The sequence below is a fragment of the Chenopodium quinoa genome, unplaced genomic scaffold (genome assembly GCF_001683475.1).
Source record: "Chenopodium quinoa cultivar QQ74 unplaced genomic scaffold, ASM168347v1, whole genome shotgun sequence".
NCBI classification, from domain to species: Eukaryota; Viridiplantae; Streptophyta; class Magnoliopsida; order Caryophyllales; family Amaranthaceae; genus Chenopodium; species Chenopodium quinoa.
In genome coordinates this window covers 888,392-909,159 of record NW_018744367.1, presented here as the reverse complement: position 1 = coordinate 909,159, position 20,768 = coordinate 888,392, and the positions used below count along the sequence as shown (strand labels likewise).

Below are 20,768 nucleotides of genomic sequence, written 5' to 3'. Positions count from 1 at the left end.
TTGTACATTTTCTTCTTTCAAAATCTCTAAATTATTAGCTATATTTTCTCCACATTCAACAAACAAAGTACTTTATACCTTTTAAATAATTCCAATGCATATTAAATTTTAATAATTAATTAAATATACAAAACTTCACTAATTCTACTAAGGCCCCGTTCACTTCACCTTATTATTTTTGCTGAATAGAAATTATTTTTACTGAATTGAAATTATTTTTGTTGAACTTAAATTATTTTCACTGAACTGAAATTATTTTTGCTGATTTGAAATTATTTTACTTAATATTATTTTTTTAAGGTGAAATGAATAAGACCTAAGTTGCAAATAGCAACGACAATCAATTACAAACGCAAATAAGTGCTTGAAGATACCGTTATACATTATTTAATATAAACAACTAAGAAAATAATAATTGTGGGAAAAATATCATCACACTTTTGGTAATGAATCAATCTAACGTTACTCTTAGAAATTAACAAATTTATAAGAATCAGTAAATACACAAATTGGAAAACTGAAGGCATTAAATTATAATAATTTTTGTATATAAAAATAAAACTGCTCTATAATTTTGTTTTTGGTTCTTCTTCTTATGCTCAATCCTCTCAAATTTCTCTCAAAGTTAAAGAAGATCATCTTATTAGGCTGACAAATCTCTCTAAATCAAAAGTAAGACATTTCTTATTTCTCCATTATTTTTGTTTTTTTTATACTACTTTTTAGCACAGCTTCCATATTATATAATTTATGAAATACCATCACCATAATTATTGTATTAGCCATGGGTTTTAATTATTGAAATAAGTTAATAAACGTGATACTTTGGAATTAAAAGGAAAAAATTGAATTTTGATGAGAAATTTTATAATACTCTTATTTTCTCTTTATTGATTTATTTTTTAATTAATTCTTTATATATGTTTTCGACTACATTTTCTTTTTATGTCTTCTTGACTTTTACGTGCAATCCATACTTTGTGGATGAATGTCAAATATCTTAATTGGAAAATAGTTGGAATTGGGAGGAACACATGAATTCAAATATCGTCTTCATATAAGACTTCGTCTCATGGCTTTCAATAAGAAAAAGAAAAGTAAAACCTAAAAAAAAAATGGCGCTTTATGTTATGTTTTGATTTTAAAGGTTTTTTTTTTTCTATAAAAAATTGACGAAATTATTGATATGTATAATTTGTTAAGAAAATTAAAGAAACCTTATTCTATCACATTTATTGAGAAATTTTATAATTAATGCCTACTTATTTAGTAGAAAAGACTATGACACACTACCCACATTAATTTAGTCAACAAGGGAGTGAGATAAATTATGTTTGACACAACATTTTATGTTTGGGAAATTCTACACGGTACTATTGTACTTTTGATTTTTCTTTGTGGTACACAATTTTTTATTTATTCCACATAATACCACTATAGTTTACCCCATAGTAAATTAGTGATACAAACGTTAATCAACCGTTTAATTGATTGTAAAGCCTATTTAACATTTGATTAACGTTTGTATTATTGTAGTATTTAAGGGTAAACTACAGTAGTATTATGTGGAATAAACAAATAAAAATTGTGTACCATAGAGAAAAGTCAAAAATATTGTAGTAGCATGTAGAATTTCCCTTTGTTTTCGCTCTAAATTTTTTTTCACCATTCTCCAATATTTACGAAGATTTGTTTTACACTAATCTATGAATTGCCTACCTTTCAATTGTTTTGCATAAACTTTGAAATTTGAAATAATCCTAAATTTTTTTGATAATATTAATTCATTAATTGAAACCTATACGACACCTACAAATACAATCTAAATTAACAATTACATAAAATTGAAATAAGAGTTTTCTTTTCCCTAAAAAAAGAGTTTGTAACAGAAATCGCATAACGAAAGCTAAATTAGCAGCATAATCTCTTACAAAGAAAACAAAATGGACTAATTTTTGCATTTCAAAATATTTTTTGCACTTTTTAATTGTAAAAATCAGTGAGATACAAGTGTAAATTAGAACAAAGAACCAAATTGCAATTGAGCCCGTACATGATTAGAGTCTAATTTAAGTAGATAAAATACAAAAACAGCTGGATAGATCCAATTGTTGCAAAAATTGAGGGTTTATTGTTAGTTGTAGTCAACAAGATGAACACAAATTGCAATATTAGGCCCTGTTCACTTCATCATAAAAAAATAATATTCATTAAAAATAATTTCAATTCAATAAAATTAATTTCAATTCAGTAAAAATAAGTTCAATTTAGTAAAAATAATTTCAGTTTAGTAAAAATCAGTAAACTTTAAGAAGAAATATAATAGAAAATCAGTAAAAATAAGTTCAGTTCAGCAAAAGTAATTTCAGTGTAGTAAAATTAATTTCAGTTCAGTAAAAATAATTTAAGTTCAGCAAAAATAATTTCAGTTCAGTAAAAATAATTTCAGTTCAGCAAAAAAAGGTGAAGTTAACTGGGCCTTATTGTATTTGTTTATGAAAATGTCCCAAAAGACACTGAGTTTCATTAATTAAAGCCACTCGACATCAACAATTGACAATTAATGATATAGAAAACATATTTAACAAAATAAAACAAGAATTTATTCAAAAAAAAAACAAGAATTAATCAGAAAAGGCTAAAAGCCTCATAATCTAAAGACATAGATATAACAATTCAATACATTATCAATTTGTTATCTCGTACAACTTTATAAGTGAATCCATCCTCGTTTTATAATTATTTATGATTACACCTTCGTGCATCATTGTCTTGTCAAAATTTCGATGGAATCAAAAACTTTTCAGTTCTCGCAAAGGTATAATGTCAAAGGTATCCATGTACTTGTACATAGTTAGCAAAAGAGTACATACAACAAAGTACAAGTTTTTTTTTTGAGGAACAAAGTACAAGTTTTTTAATACTCATTATTAAAATGGTTCCTACTCTTGCGTAATTTATTCAATTACCATGGTGGCGGCGTCCCGGTCAGGCGCCGGTTCCAGGGTGGTGGTCCGGCAATATTTTTTTTTTTTTTTTTTTTTTTTTTTTTTACATTTAACTTGCTTAAAATTCAAAATAAAAAATTTTCTCAGTTACCAACAAAAAAAAAACAAAATATTAAAAAAAAAAAAAAAAATTTCTCAATTTCCAACAAAAAAAAAACACAATATTACACCAAAAAAAGAAAACAAAAAATTATCAATTTCCAACAAAAAAAACATGATATTACACAAAAATAGAAAAAAAAATCTCAATTTCCAAAAAAAAAAAAATATTATACAAAAAAACAAAAAAAAATTAAAAAAAAATAACAAAACAACCACAACAAGGTGGTGGGGCGCCTGGCCAGGACGGCCGACGGCTGGTGGTGGCGCCAGGTCCGGCAGCCACGTCCACCGGCTTGGCGTCTGGGCAGGACGCCCAGCCACAGTGACTGGCGCCTGTCCCAAACGCCACTCACCGTGGCTGGGCGTCCTGCCCAGACGCCAGGCCGGTGGACGTGGCTGCCGGACCTGGCGCCACCACCACCTTGCCGCCACGAGCCACCACCACCTTGCTGCCACGAGCCAACCACCTTGCCGCCACGAGCCTCGACATCCCCGTACTTTGATTTTTATTGAGGTTGTGTTTTTTTTTAAGGTCAAGGGCAATATTGTAACTTCAATATAAGTTTGCGGGCTTTATGTGGAGATTTGCGGGCGATGTTTAGCAATCCACTTCTTATTGTGTAATTAAATAATTGCTCGATCATAAACAATTATTAAAATAATTTATGCTTCTCTTCTTGTGTAGGTAAAATTAATTGCTCGATCATACAGTACTCATGCCTAGCAATAACTGGTTTAATATTGGTATGCTACTCTCAAACATTTGGATTAAGCACTTGTTATTTAAATTTAGACTTTTAACCCTAATCATCTATGCAAATCCGAGGTTCGATTCATATATTGATAAAGATATTCATAATATTGGTCTTAAATCAATACTTAATCACCAAGATAAAGAATTAGAGGGCTCTAATTCTAATTCAAAGATACTCGTCGACAAGATAAATATAACTTCATCATTATTGTCACGGTCACAACCACAACCACCACCACCGCCACTAGTAGACTCATTACTATTTTGTCTATCATCATCGTCCATATCACTAGATACTTCACCATCGTCGTTGGCCTTAGTAGATCATGATATAATTGGCACCGAGAGTGGTTTTCATTCCATGTCAATAGATGATATGATAAATTACAAAAGGGTAACTCATAAGACAAGTAAAAGTGTTACTAAACGATACAAATCTCCGGTACCATCATTGCCTCCTCTTACATACATGCAAGATGGAATGGTAACTCGATTTCATAGAAAGTGTATCGATGGTAGATTAATCATAGAGGGTGAGAGCATTGATAATCATGCATCTAGTTGTTTCAAGACTTATAGACAGAATGGTCGATTGGTAAAATGCTTGATCTTACCTTCTAAAGCTTAAGTTTCAGACTCAATTGCAACAGTTATGACTAAATTTTATACTACTTTGGTTAATAAAAATATGTACTTTGAATTAATATGGTATTGTTATAATGATGTGTTGAGTTTTTAATCTTACAGCTAAATTATATGCAAAATAAGTTCCCATCTATGATAATAGCTGGTGAAGATTGGGTCATTGTGTGCTATATAAATGAGGAAAAATTTGCTAGATTCGAGTTAAATTACAAGTGTTCCAGCCAAAATTTATGTTATAACACTGAGATGCTGTAATTTACTTGCTATACATACATATTGATACATAAATACCGGTGAAAAGTTCCGGATATTACCTATGCAACAGCCCAAAGAACAATTGAGCATCGAAATCTAACCTATAACAAGGAATTTTTACAATGCTCGTTATTTACACAAGCACTAGTGTATTTACCCTATGGATAAATTCATTCGCCATCCATTTTCAAACCTTGAAATATGAAACTGCTGATGTTCAAATAATCAAAATTGATAAACAAACTAGCAGTAAGAAAACTCTGAAGGATCATGAAGATGGATCCTCATAGGTGGATGATTGAAGCCGATTTAAGAGTCTTTTTGGTGAACGCACGTTTTTTAGCGTCATTGTCAGCTTTTGTCGCTCTCCTTCAACCTCGGCAAAATCCAGGCTTAGTTGAGAGTATCGCTTATGCATATCTTTGAGTTCTGCCTCCATGGCACTGTATCTATCCTTCATCTCCAGCAAGTCTTTAATCAACTCATTTATGTCTCTGAAGCTATGGAATACTGCAGCTTCATCACTGTGTAGTTTCAAGAAAGAACTAGGCCAAAAAAGAAAGAGTATGGTAAACCTTTAGTTGCATTTTATAACCACAACAAATAGAAAGGGGAAAAAAAACATCTATCACCAAAAATATGTCCATGCAGCAGTACGTTTTCTAAGTACTGAAAGAGGCAAAATAACAAATGAAACGCCCACTGTCACAGGCAAATGCTTAAATAGTCAGTATGTGTGGAGCATTCTTGCACTGGGGCAAGAACAGCTAAAACAGCATGACAAGCTAACACAAAACCCAGAACTTGGAAGCACACGTGCACAACCAAGATTTAGTTAAGTGGTGAGTAAGACTTTTTTGTAAATAAAGGAGTTTTGATTAATTAACACGAGATCAACACAAAGGTGAAATCCTCTCTGCCTCAAGTGTTAACTGGGGGCACTTAGTGGGCACAACCGATATTTCGTTAAGTGGCTTGTGGCTAGTAGGAATTTCTCATGGGTGTAATGTTGAAAGAACTGAATTTTATTTAACACAAGCTCAAAACTAAGATTGAATCCTGCCTCAACTGTAATGAAAGCTGAAAACTAGGTGTGAATCTTGAATTATGAGTCAATTATGAGCTAAAGTATATTCACCTCTGAAATTGAATGGTTGACTTTTTCTTGGCCTGCAAGGCTTCAGCAAGTTCCAGCTCCAAAGCAAGTACTCGCTCCACTGAGTTCCCACTTCTTGAAGAATCATTATACAGAGAAGACATATCACTAAGTTCCTTAGTCACCTGTGGTGAAACATTGCAAAGTAGAAGAGCTAAGAACCAGATCAAGCTGATCACTTGCAGATTAGACTCAACTCTTACGGCCTTACCTTCTCCAGATGCATTTGCTCACTGCGTAATCCTTCATGACATTGTTCACCAGAGTTTTCATCCTCTAGAAGTGTATTTTCGCTTCTCATCCTTTCTAACTGCAAGCACATAACATATAAGTCAATAAGGTGTTGACAGAGCTTCCAAAGGATGAAGTGAGAATACATGATTACATGGTACGGGGAAAATAAAATCGCTATATGCTTTCTAGTTTGAACAGGATATGAAATGCAACTCACTAAGAGAAAAGACTAAGATCATTATTTGCAAATCTTTTGCTTTTATGTTATTCATAGCAAAGTGTGTATACCTCCTTCTGTAGGCGGTCCATGCTTGACATTAGATTTTGTGCTTTCAGCTGATCATCGTGAAGTATATCATCTTGATCCTTTGTTACCCCTGAAAGACCTTCTGAGGCTTTGGTTACCAAGGCATCCTGCATATATGGTAAAATTGGTTTACCTCAATATCAGAAAACAGAACATGTAATTTATTGGGTTTAACATAAAAAGAATATTGAGCATTAAACTCAAACACAATGTACACCTAAATTGATAGTGGTCAGCATATCTCATGCAAAACAAAAGCTCCAACAAATCGATATACATCCCAAGATAGAAATGAAAATGTTATTCTTCCCTCCATATCACCGTGACCAATCGAGTTGATTTGCATATTAGGAAAAGTTAAAAAGGACAAATAATAAATGGTTCAGGGAGCTGTGCATCAGCTGAATAGAGTGAAAATGAAGAATTAACAGTCCATTTGAAACTGATCAAACTAGAAATTAGGCTAGACAAAGTGGAACAATATGAAGAAAGGTTGAAGAGATGATGAAGAGGTCAATGTGAACTTTTTAATATCAGGCACCAACCTAGGACCTAAGTTGCACAGACACCCCAAGTAGGAGGCATGTCACCATATCAACACATATTGAAAACCAACACAACATTAACAGCAACAACAACAACAAAACTACATTAATATCTTATAAAAATTACTGAGAAGAAAATTTTGGAACAAGTATAGCTTTACAATGTCTCTCACAAGGGTATATAATACAACCACCAATTTTCTAAATTCTACCCACTTTCTATTTTCATCTATTTCATCGAGTTCTACACACTTTTACCTTATTGCCTCAATGGCAAATTGGAAACCTTTTTCATATTTTATCATCTCCTACCCACACCCCACCTTGTGGAATCCTACTACATAAAATAGAAACCCTTACTCTTTGTATCCTTTCCTTCTAAAAGTTTTAAGTACCCACATGAGAGGCCCCTCTATTGTGTTCTCCTTAGTTTCCATTGCTACAGCTTAATACTAAGTGAACTCAGAAAAATGGAGGTAATAGAAGTTTCTGCAAATTTTCCTGAATGTGCTGGTGCAAAGTAAGACAGATGAATGATAAAATAATGTTGTAGATAAAATTTGGTGTCCACTCCCAGTCACCTATCTCAACTCAATAATAAGTTTGGGAGGAACACAGGAACTTCATCATTTATATCATAGCCTTCTATTCATGAAATCAGTAATTAGCATAGATTATTATTAATTTGTGCTATGAAATTTGATATTTCATCAGATCTATGCTGGAAATTTACATCAGATACTCCAGGTGATTCTGCTCTTGCACTCAATAATTATTATTCCATATTCATACTAATTACTATTATCAATGGAGGAAAATAAATTTACATAGGGATGCAGAGCAGCTATAGTTGACATAAGCAAGATTCATTTTGTTTATAGAAGTGAACAGACAATCATCTGCCCCAGGTTAGTAGTGACATTGGAAGTCACATAACCCCAATAAAAGCTTGTCACCAAGCATAACAAAGTCATATAGCAACAGTAAGCAAGTTTGAGATTAATGTCAGAAATCAACATAAATAAAAAAAAACCTTACTTGGGGCAGATTATCTAATTATTAATACATCAGTAATTTCATACTAATAGTTCTACACTTTAAAAAGAAAAGAGAGACTAAGAATATACTCCATCTCTCCCAAAAGACCATAATAGTGTACCCATTTGTTTTTCATATTCTCCAAGACACCTTTGATTATAAATATCTTTAGTTACATGTTGGTAAAGTAATATTGACTCCTTTTTTTGGATGAAACACTTTGTTTCACACTTACCAATACATATCTCTAGTTATCAGTAAGTAAATTTATTGCAAAATTGATATTCGGAAAGTATATATTTTAACAGATTTAATGATAATGTTTTTCCTTCATGAAAATATCACCAAAAATAGAGATTGTATGGTGTGTGAATGGTGTAGATTTAGAAATGTTTCACCTATGAGGAGGGAAAAAAAAAGGAAGAAGTATGTGTTTGAAAATACACATTGAAACATATCTAACAAGATCACACATAGCAAAATTGATGAACTCTGACCTCAAAGAAGCACTGGGTACACCTCTTGTTTTACACTTGCCAATACATATCTCTAGTTATCAGTAAGTAAAAATCATAGCAAAATTGATTTTAGAAAGCTTTACGTCAGATTTAATAATTATGTTTTTCCTTTATGAAAAAATCACCAAAAATAGTGTATGGTGTGTGAATAGTGTAGATTTAAAAATGTATCGCCTAAAAGGGGAAGAAAAAAAAAAGGAGGAAGTATGTGTTTGAAAATACACATTGAAACATATCTAGAAAAATCACACAAAGCAAAATTGATGAACTTTGACCTCAAAAAAGCATTTGGATACACTATCAGGATGGAAGAAAAGTTTGCAAAATTGTGACTCATCAACCGATTACTTATATACTTAGAGCGAACATAAAGACAATTACCTGTACTGCTGGCGGATTCATATATTCCCTGTCACCCCTTTCAATTTTCTGTGGCACATTGTGAGATAAGTAGTTAGCCTGATCATCAAAGGAATTGTCCACTATTTTCTCAAAATTTGAACCCTTTTGCAGTGCATCACATCCATCCTCATTGTATTTGGGACTTGTCATGAATGCTTTAAGATTCTCTATCTGTTCTCTCAACAATTCAATTTCATCAGCAAGTCTAGTTTTTTCACCATTGGATTCCTGTAAAGATGCCATAAGCTGCTTTTTTTCTTCCATGCAGCAGTCTAGACTCATGACTGAGCAGTCTAACTCTGCCTTTAGCTGTTCATATTCCATAAACCTTTCACGATTATCCGAGAGCACTGATTGTAGCTCATCCTCTAACTCGTTAATCTTCAATAGTAGCTCTTCATTTCTTTTTAACTGAGACGCTTCACATTTCTTCCTATTCTCGAGCTCGTCAAGAGCATCCTGTAATTTCCAGAGCATCTCTTCACCATGCTTCTTCGAAATAGACAGTTGATGTCGAACTTCTTGTATCTTAGTTTCATACTGCTCCTTAATGAATGCTATTCTCAAGGATTCTTGCATAGAAGCAGAAGACCCTTCAGCTTCTTTCTTTTCGCGTGCTTGAAGATGCCCTGCTTCAGCTTTGTCTTTAAGCTCCTTAAGATGAATGGACAGGTTCTTGAACTCCTCTGTTTTCAAAATTTGCTCAGAAAGCTTACGGGTAAGATCAGAGCACTGTTTCTGCAGTACAGTCAGCTCTTCTCTACATTCTTCGTGAAATTTGCAATGAGCACTCATCTCCTCCACTAATGCTTTCATCACCAGAAACCTGATCTCAAGCTCTTCCTTTGAAATTATCAAAGTGTCATTCTCTATTTGAGAACTTCCAAGCAAGGATTTAAGCTCTTCAACTTCAAACTTGTGCTCTAATTTAGCATCTTCATACCTTGTCTCTAAATTATCACTCTTCTTCTTGTACTCTTCAAGTTCAGTCAATGTAACTGTGTTGATATGCTCAAGATCTTTGTTCAAGGAAACATAAGATTCTGACTCGGATCTAAAAATTTCAAGGGCTGACAGCAATCTAGTATTGTCTTCAGCAAATGTTTCTTTGCTAGCAAGGCAATTGTTAAGCTTGGAAGTGAGATCAAGATTTTGCTTGTTAACCTCTAAAAGAAGCTGATTTGAGTACTCCAGCTGCTGTAAGAGCGCTTCAACATGGACTTTATACTGCTCCTTAACAACGGTACATGTAATGTCAGCAGCAACTACAAGTGCATGCATATCCAGCAATTGAATTTCTGAATCAGCTGAGGATCCTGCTGCTGCCCTCTTTAGGTGCTCTTCCATATTGGAGAATTGATGGTAGAGACTTGATTTTTCTGACTCCATGTCTGATAGATGCCGCTTCAGTTGGCTAACTTCAGATTTCTGCTTATCAAGGTGGGACAACATTTCATCTCTCTCCTTCACCTGAGTATTCAAATTCAAAACATCTGCCTCGAGTTGATTTCTGAAGCCCTTTTGAAGAGAGACCTCATCCTGCAATATTTCCACAGTTCCTTTCAATTTATTAAGCTCCATTGTAAGAATGCCTAATTCATCAGTCTTATTATGTAGCAATTCAGTTAGGTGCATATTTTCTTGTGACAATCTATCTATAACCAATTTATCCCCCTCTAGCTCATCAGTAACACTTCCTAAATCCCTTATCTCTGCAGCAAGATCCCTATTTTTGGAAGTAAGTTCTTGCACAGCATCATCCAGTTTTGCAAAATCAGACAGAAGATCATCAGCCATCAGTGAATACTTTTCCTCTGCCTCTGAGCTAAGCTTGAGTTTGTCACCAACAACCTCAAGATCTGTTTGAAGCTTTTCCATGAGAGTGCTCGATGCATTTAATTTTTTAACCATGTCTGCTACATCACACTCAAACTTCTTCTTCACAATCTCAACTTCAGACGTTGCACTGGCTAAGGAGAATTTAACAGTATCACACTCATTCAGCAAATCTTCCTTCTCTTTTGTGAGTAGGAGAATTTTATCATGGAGCTTCCGCTGGCCTTCTTCCAACTGAAATATTATACTCACAAATTCTTCAAACTCTGAATTCTTATCCTCTATGTCACGGCAGGATACCAAACCATCAACCCGTTCATTGCCAGAAGCCAACAAATTCTCCAGTCTTTGACGAAGATAGTCGACTATACTCTGCAAATGCTCATTTATGCTAACTTTCCTCTTCATTCTCATCAGTTCTTCTTGCAATAACAATATTTCATTTGAAAGACTTCCCTTCTCTGCAGTAGCTTGCTCTAGTGAATATGCCAGGTTTTCCTTTTCAACATTACATTCTTCATAATTGCTTTTATAACTTTGGTAGTTGGTCAACAAAATCCCTAATTCACCAATTTTCTCATCAAGAACAAGCTTTTCGTTGGAAATGCTTTTCAGATCTGCTTCCAATCTATCATTCTCCAAAGCAAGGTCATTGCACCTTGAGATATAAAGATTTTTTTCCTCACTCAAATTACATACCTCACCTGTCATATTCTGCAATTGAACTTTAAGTGATTCATTGGCCCTGGATGAAAGTTCCAACTGCTTCGCAAATCCATACGTCTCTGTCTCTGCAAGTCTCCTCCCCAAATCTGCTTCTACTAAAGCTTCATGTAGCGTAACTGAGAACACGTCAAGATATACATTTGCAAGATGCATTTCAAAAAGTTCTTCCTGTATCTTCCCAAACAGCTCTTCCTGCGATGCTAGGGACCTCTTCAACTCCTCCAAGAGCCTATCACTTCCCAGAAGCTGATTATTGACAATTTTACTATGACTCTGGGAGATCATAAAATTTTCAGTGTCACAGCCTCTTGCAAGATCATTTGGCACAGCATCTTGACACTCCAGGAGATATGGTTGTGGAGATTCTGAAAAAGCTTTACGTATGAGGCTTTCATTTGTCTCATACATAGAGTGTACCTGCAGAGAAAGAACTTCAAGGTCCTTTTGTAACTTATTCACAGCAATTGAATAATTTAATCTTGCCCTTCTTAGTGCCGCTTCTGATGAATGAGCTCTTTTCTCCAGCTCTTTATTATGGAGATCCAAGTTACATCTCTCCTCAGCAAGTTGTAACAGCTCATTGTTCATCTGTTGATGCATTGCCTCCATCTGAGCCTTAGTGGATGAAACAGTGTATATGCATGAAGAATGTTCATTTCTTAGATTCTGCAATTCACCAAGAATCTGTTTCTGGTTTTCCTCCAGCTCTTGAATAAGTGCTTCATAATAACATTCCATCTGATCCATTTTTCTTAGAAGGCACTCTCGTTCAGCTTTAGACTCATCTAACTCCCTCAGAAGTTTAAAAATTTCTCCTTGCATTGCATTTGTAGCATCTACTGAACCAGTTCCAGTAGGCAGCAGCCCTGGCAAAAGTACACCTTCAGGATGGCACAACTCAACACCTAGACCAGTATCTGACATGACATGATCAGTTTTAGGTGAACTCATTACGCCAATGGTTGTCATTGCTTTTCCAACTGAAAGTCCGTCAAGCTGATTACTAGAACCCTCAGCTCCTCGTTTGAGATCTTGCACAATACTGAGCAATGCCTCTAGATCTGTGTGCTGCAAAGTTGAATCATTCCCATTGAATCCAAGATGTGCCTTCTCCTGAACTTCTCTTATCTTATCCTCCACAGCTGAAATGCCCTTCATCCATCTCAAATTCGTGTCTTGCATTAAGTTATATGGATCTGCATCTACTGCTGTCCTTCTAGGAATTGGAGGATTCATTTTCAAATTCTTTAGCCATTGAAGATCATCTTTAAACCTAGAACAGTCTGATTTGAGCAAAGAGACCTCTTTCACCAGTTCCTGATCTGCAGAAATTTCAATGGCTAATTTTTTTGTCAAGCTTTGTGCTTCAACACCTATATCATCAGCATAACTTTGCAGAGAGCTTATCTCCCGTCTTAGATCATTAATAGTCATATTGGCTGCTTCCAAGGCTCCCCTAAGTCTATTGTTTTCTTCATATGCAATTGCAATTTCACCATCGGTTAAGTTTTCAGCACCCCATTGGTGGACCCAATCACCGGTACCATGCACCAAAAAGCGATGATCAGATGCCCCTTTCTCCTTTTCAGAGCTCTGAGGGGAAGGAACTCCCTCACGATCACCAGAGAATGTTCTCTTGACACTCTCAATTTCACGAGTGCTAGAGACTTCATTCTTTTCTGCACACAAACTTCCTGAAGTGTTGGATGATCCATCAAAGCCAGCAGCTGAGTCTGCATACTCTTCACTGACACCTGATTCTTCTTCAAGTGATGGTAGCTCCTTAGATTCTAACTTGAATTTAACTCTTGGGCTCACCTAATAATAATGATATCATTAGAAGTTTTATAATGTTACACAATCTTACAGAAAGATAACAGCTTTAAGCTAGGCTTTGCTCCTTGTCAAATGTCTTCAACACAGAAGAATTAATTCTAGACATAACAATTATGGACCACAAAAAAGAATATTAGAGATTCTTACACAAAAATACACACTTAGTACACATATTTTACCCTGGAGCAGGATATTGTCGCAGCGTGACCCGTGAGAGTTTTCCAGTTAATGGCACAGACTTCATTTAGCCTACTGTTTCATTAGAGATATCTGCTATACATTCTCTTTTGTGATCTTTGCTGAAAGAAACTAAAAGAACAACCAAGCATAGCCAGAGAGAACATCTGACATATTGTATGGCTAAGAACTTTTGGGAATGGAGGTAGTGTGTTTTTGTTTGCAAGTTTATTTATTTACTCATATGTTAAAAATTAATATTATTTTACTAAACTTATATAAAAATATAAAGATTTGCCAATTTCGTTCTTTTAATCTAACTAATGATGCCCTGCCCAAAATATTCAACAATAATATTACAAACTAGTTGTTGAGCACTTGAAGCAACCCAGACCAAGGAGTCCAAGAAGGTTTGGACTTAGGGTTCAGAGCTTTTGAAATTTACCCAAGACCCATTGCTACTCAGCTACCCTACTCTTAACAGCGCAAATTCTAATATGACCCAATCTGATCTTCATGAGATGAACCTTTTTACCTATTCATCTATTACTCTATTATACATGTGTGCATTTGCCAGACAATTGTAACATAAGAAAGATAAATGCACTTATACCTTGACACCACATCATTTTATGCCAATAGTTCTTACTTCTTAGATTGGAACTCCACTTAAGATTCAAAGTATCAAATTGATTGTATTACTGCGTACCTTTAGAACATATGCCTTAGTAATACTAAGAGTAACCCTTATTCATTCATACGAGCAACCTCAATTATTCATAATGGTAACCTTATTTTATCAATAAGAGTAACCCCAATTTATAACAACTTTATAAGAATAACATCAATTAAATAAAAAATAAAAATTAAAAAAGGAACCATATCTGATCATTCAAGTAACTCCTCTTTTTTGGTTTTGACTATTAAGAATTAACAGAATGACTCCACTTGTTATAAGAGTAACCCGATTCCCCCATTGCGGTAAACCCTCATCCATCAAAGTAACCCCATTTGATCATCGTCATAACCCCATTATTTAATAATTGCTTATATGTGAAGAGGCCACGCGTTCAATTAATGGTGTGGCTGGCCAAATATAAGAATTTGTGATAATCAATATTATTAATAATTTTAATAATTAATGAAACAAACTCCGCCAAACCCACTGCCAGTCCCAAGCCTGGATAAAGGAGGACGGTTACGGTAGGCCAGTGACAGCCAGTGTAAAACTTTGTCACATCGCTTGACAAGAGCCACAATGATTGAGAAGAGTACTAGGGTGGGTGACCTCCTGGGAAGTCCTCATGTTGGTTCATGTAGCCAACCCCACTTATGGGATTAAGGCGTTCAAGCAGAGAAGAAGAATAATTAATGAAACAATATAAAAAAAAAAAAACTCATTATAGCATCTGAGATTAAAAAATTTCATGGTGACGTGCAATCTATAAAAGGTTTTAAAACACAAACAAAAAAGCATCACAAATACAGATGCAGCTTCAAAAACACTCTGTAGAAAAGTGTCATACCTTGTCAGTACGAGAAATGACTCCATCTACTGGTGCTGACAGTTTTCCATTATCATTATCAGTATTTGACGGCAAACCTCTGTCACTGACTTCCCTCTGCTGTTCAAATTCCCTGGACATTTGAATGACAATATAAGACCTACTAAATAAAACAGTGGAATCACTAACTTGTATTAGGAGTCTGTACACTGTACCTGAAACCTGTTTTTGAAGTCAAAAGCTGCACTGTAACCTGGCATTGAATGAGAGTCAGCTATATTTCTTATGTTCAAGATCAAATGATTTTTTAAAAGTGAAAACCATGTTTCTATAGATGCATCAAGATTTGTGGCATCTAAAGTCTAAACCATAACTAGTGCTGAGGCACCCACATACTGTGGTATCTAAGATGCAGATATATTTGTCCTTATAAAGTCTAAAGATGATTGCCAACAGAACCCTACTCTAAAATGATGAAAAAACATCATTAGATTGAAGGAAATAAAATCCCAATAAATGTTTTGACTGTTTGTATCATGGCTTCCCTTCCTCCACCAGTCCACCCCACCCCCGAAACAAAAGGAAAATTCAACACGTTAGATCTTTTACTGTCTTTAGATAACTGTCCCATTGGTATCCTCCCTACCAGCGCCAAAATCTTGTCATATATTAGTTTACTTTCATAAAAGAAAGTATGGAGCACTTTAGAACTGCCTAACTGTGCCTGGACAGAAGTCTAAGCACCCAGATTTCATACTTTAGGAGAAGTAACACCAAAGACAGTGGGAAAGGATGATAATGTCAATTTTCCCCTCAACCCCAATACCCCCCCCCCCCCCAAAAAAAAAAAAAAAAAAAAAAAAAAATTAAAAAATTAAAAAAAAAAAACAACAAAAAAAATAAAAACCCACATGTAAGAGAAACAGAAAGCTTTTCTTGTTCACAAAACAAATCACAAGCCTTCATCATAATGCTTACTGTGCAGTATATTTTTTTTCAGGTCAAGCAATATGTTCTCAATTTCCTGTCAGATATAACCTCAAACCAAAATGAATGGAAAAAAAAAAAAAAATTATCCTTACATGTAACATAGCTCCAGAATCAGATCCCTGAAGGGGCAGAGAAATGGCAGTGGGCTTTAACGCATCAACATACTCAGAAAGATTTATGCTAGCTTCACCAAAAAGGCTAGACCTTGATGTCCCCTGATAGCAGCAGAGAGAAGAGAGCAAGAAAATCAAATAGTTCTTCAAACAAGAAGAAATATACATAAACTGGTATGTTGACAATATCCAAGTACAGGAATTATAAGCAATTACCATTGCAACAAGAAGTTTGTAAATTTTTTCTTCAAATTGTTTAGTTCTAGAGTCTTGGAGAAGTCTGGTGGTTTCATAGATAGGATCTGGCCATTTGCAAGAACCATTTCTAACATTTGCTTTATTAGTCTTTGCTGTTGCCTTGCCAGAATCAGCCGGAACTAATGAAATGAATAAATTATTCCATCCAGATTGTGGGATCTGTAAAAGGCAGAAATAATCACTTCAGTTGGAACAGAAGTAATTAAAACAGATCCCTTTTCTACACCAAATGTGGTGCCACATCTCAAACAGAGCAGTTTAAGCTAATAGTAATTCAAGTACTGAAAATAATAATTCGATATTATATTGGGATACTGTGACACAAACACAAAGGGAAATAACATGAAGCCTTTCTATTTTTGGAGGTAAAATGCTTCCTCTGTTGTTTATATATTTCCATTGCAGTATGGGGGCAGGCACCGAGTTCTAGGAAACCCACGTGATGAGGAGTTAAAAAAAATGAAAACAAAAGCTATAGAAGGCATATTAAACTAATTTAAACTTCCAAAATTGGAAAGTATTGCAAGTCTTGCAGCTATATAACACCATGAAGATTTCTCCAATAGTACGGTTGTCCAACTTAATGAATGATATTTAGTATAATCCACAATTATCAGTCCTTAAATTGAGTCTAAAAAACACTACTTCATATTAAATTTTTCTACAAAAATAAGTCGGAATACTTATGCTGTTAGCCTGTTATGCATCATCCTTAATGTTCATTCTGCACTTTGTTCGTCCCTTGTCTTACCTTTTCTCTGCGATCTGCATCAGTATAAGCAGCTAGGAAGGACTGAAGTACATTTCAGGCATATAGAAACTAATTGATTAAATTTTAAAATCCACTTTTAACAGGCTTTAACTAGAACAAAAATATCAACATCAACATTATCCTATGCCTCTAAAGAGGTTCCTACAGATGCATCTAAAAGGGAGAGAAATTGGAATCTATCATAAATTTGTCCAAGTATCACATATAATGTTAATAAATCAGTATAACCAGGTTTGTCCACCACTACCACCTCCACCACCCACCCACAGGAACCGCTTTCAGTAATATGCAATCTGGCAAATAATAAGGAGTAAAATGGTACACTTCTGGACTAATGTTATATGTAATTATCCAATCCCAGCATACTTTAAGAGAATTAACTGCTTAAATCACAGTGTGCATTGCGAGTATTCATAAGAAACAACTTACATGTGTACATTGGAACTGAAGTCGGAATACAACTTTTACTTTGGTCTTTTCAAGTTTCCACTTCGAAACCCTTGACATTCTTGGCGGTCAGAGTATTATAAAGTGAAGACCATTTGATTCAACTATCGATACCCTGTTCACAAAACACATAATGGCTTTTAAGACTTCACATGTTTCCACTAAAACTAAAGCCGAACCTCTATGGATTACTATTAGCAAGGTAATGATCATTTAAATTTAGCAGAGAAATGTAAGAAAGTATTTCAATTGCCAAATCCATTTAGTTCTAAATAAATGTCTATATGTCATTGTTTCAATAGTGACACCTTTAAGCAAATTCCTAATGAGAAACCATTCATACAAGCTAATTCCGTGGTTCATTAATTATCCCCATACCTTCCTAACAACATTCACAAAAGATCTACGGTTTTTACAAAACATCGCCCCTATACTTTTTCGGAGCCTCTTCAAGCATAGCTATTAAAGTCACAAATATACTCATCATAGTAATAAAACAAAAATAAAATTAAACCACCCAAAAAGTGCAATAATCCTTTTTCTTATTAAGACTAAGACCCAAAAGAAAAATGCAATTACTTCCATAACTTTTACACTAATGTGGGTCACTTGGGCCACAAAACCCGCTTAAAATGTATATTTGTATTAAAGTAAACCTTTAAACTAAATCAACAATCCAAAAAACCAGAAACGAGTATATTCTACTTGATTCATTTCGATTTCGTTGCGAATTCGGATAAATGCACGTAAAATCAACAATCTAGAACACTAAAGACTATACCCAGAAGCAGATCTTGCATTTGAATACTAAACAAGAAAGAAAAGATGCAAAATTCAGACAAAATTCCCAGAATTTTACCTTTTAGAATTCAAAATTTGAAAATTTTCAGCTTCAAATTTCAAATGGGTTTGCTTCAAACAAGCCAAAAATCAGCTCAAATCGCTCCCAATCTCAACAATGTACTTCAAATCTCCAAAAAGATCACCCAAACACTAAAATCAATGAAATGAGTAAATGGGGTTATGATTATTGATAAATAGAGAAACCCCAAAAAGTCAAGAACTCAATAGAGAACTCAGGACCACAGTAAAAGAAAAAAAATCAACTTTATTTTCCTAAAATTCAAAAAATAAAAAATAAAATAAAATGTTGAAGCACTGAAGCAGCCCATAAACCCAAAAAAACCCAGAACAGTGACTGTTACAAATTATTTACAAAATCCAAAACAATAAAATAAATAAATTGAATAAAGTAAAATTAATAAGACAGGGAAGTGTTGTCAAGCACCTAATTGCAGATCTTCAAATAATTGGGAGCTGCTGGAGTATTCTTTTGAAGTAAGCAAGGAAACAAAAACCTTATGTCTGAAGCTTTAAACTAGAATGATAATAAGCGGGATCAAAAACTTAAGATCAAATCTCGTCTACATCACTTATTAATGTATATTTCGCCAATAAGAAAGATGATTGGTGGGAAATAATGTGTTCGGATTTTTGAAATGAGCAGGAGGTTTGTGTGATTAATGTGACAAGGAGGAAAAAGACAGCCCGCCAAAGAAGCAAAGACTTGTGAAAATTCACGAATTAATTGTGGGTGGTCAATTCATTTTCCTTTGATTAGTGTAAGAGATTTGGTATTAGTGCTTGTTATAATAGATTAATATTTGAGTAATGTGGGGTACAAATGATGTCTTAGCTTTTTTGCAGATTTTCAGACACATAAGAAGATGGGCTGTCTTGTGTTTGTTAGAATTATATAGTGGGATTGTCTTGATATTTTGACTTCACATAGTTTTCAATTATATGGAGTATTGTTTTTTTTTTCTTTTTTTTCTTAAATGCTACACTTTAATCGTTAGCTTAGGATAAATTCATTGATTGTTATATAAATAAAATATGTAATTAGGATAGTTGCGGCATTGTAAAATGATAACAAAAAATATTGGTGTAATACTTTTTTAAAAAGTAAGGGATGTGAGATGGACTCAAAGTTAATCCGATATCCAAAGTGATCAAACTCGAATGTACCCAACTCGAAGTTGACCCGATATACCTGTAGTTGGCTCGTTATCCGAAGTGACCCAATACCTGAAGTGACCCAACTTTATTTTAACACACTAATAGGAATAACAATAAGCTAACATGCCTCACTCCAAAATAAAAAAAAAAGTTAGTCACATGTAAAGCCACTCTTTTAAAACTTACCACCATAATAAACAACTCTAAACTCGATAACTTGACACTTGACTCAGTTTTAATCAACTTACTTTAATTGGATTACGCATCGAATGAGTTTCTTACTTCATAGTGTCCACAAAAGGAATTAACTTTAATTCCTTGAAAATTAAGAAGAAAATTAAAAGTGTTTTAAACAAGTACAATATTGTTTTAAGTTCATGTAATAATCTGATATTGTAAAAATATATGACTATTACATTGATTAAATTAATTTCATTGTCTCAATAAAATCATTTTTTTTTAAGAAATGGTGTAAAATTATTATGAGTATTTAAAATTCGTAAATCATACATCGCATGGGAACTTGTAGGCACCTAATCGTGTCTCCCCTACTCAAATTTGATGATAAGTAGTCTTTTACTGCCATTTGGTCGTGTTACGTATCGGATCCGAGAATTGCTTGATTTCCCATAGCCTAGCTGAAAGTGTAACTGGTACTCAAGAAAGGGGGTTGAACGGGAGAAGTTGTGAACTTATAAATTTTTTCTTGATATAAAGGGGAACCAGTAGAATTAAAGCTAGTTCCTGCACAACGAAAATAGAAATAATGCCAGAAAGCATAAGAACACATAGATTTATCGAGGTTCAGCTCAACCCAAAGCCTACGTCCTCCCTACCCTAATTACTCTTATTAATCAACTCAAAAAAACAAAAGCGGTTACAATGATTGTTCATCTAACTCTAGCTAAATAATCCTCACACCTAATTAACTCAAGGTGTTACTCAGCATTTGAACTCACAAGCACTTTGTGCTTGAACTCCCAACTGCTAACCAATCACTAACCCCTTAGTGATTCAATTATAACACTCAATGATTGATGAATCATATTTATATAGGAATTATAGGCACGTTTATGCTACTTTATAGTTGCTTTTTAGGTCTTTTAGTCACTTTTTAAGTCGCAA

The 20,768-nt window shown here is 34.2% G+C and overlaps 1 protein-coding gene across 1 annotated transcript; it reads right to left on the bottom strand.

Moving 5' to 3' along the window:
* Window positions 1–4,727: 4,727 nt before the first annotated feature.
* On the bottom strand, window positions 4,728–19,819 carry LOC110696489 (GRIP and coiled-coil domain-containing protein 2-like). Its single transcript, XM_021873784.1, has 12 exons — window positions 18,913–19,819; window positions 18,484–18,617; window positions 17,607–17,739; window positions 16,364–16,564; window positions 16,127–16,249; window positions 15,260–15,297; window positions 15,066–15,177; window positions 8,944–13,344; window positions 6,443–6,568; window positions 6,132–6,230; window positions 5,903–6,045; window positions 4,728–5,309 (listed from the first exon to the last, which is right to left on the bottom strand). The coding sequence occupies exons 3-12, from the start codon at window positions 17,682–17,684 to the stop codon at window positions 5,033–5,035; spliced, it is 5,598 nt and encodes a 1,865-aa protein (XP_021729476.1). The 5' UTR covers window positions 17,685–17,739; window positions 18,484–18,617; window positions 18,913–19,819; the 3' UTR covers window positions 4,728–5,032.
* Between the last annotated feature and the right edge of the window lie 949 nt (window positions 19,820–20,768).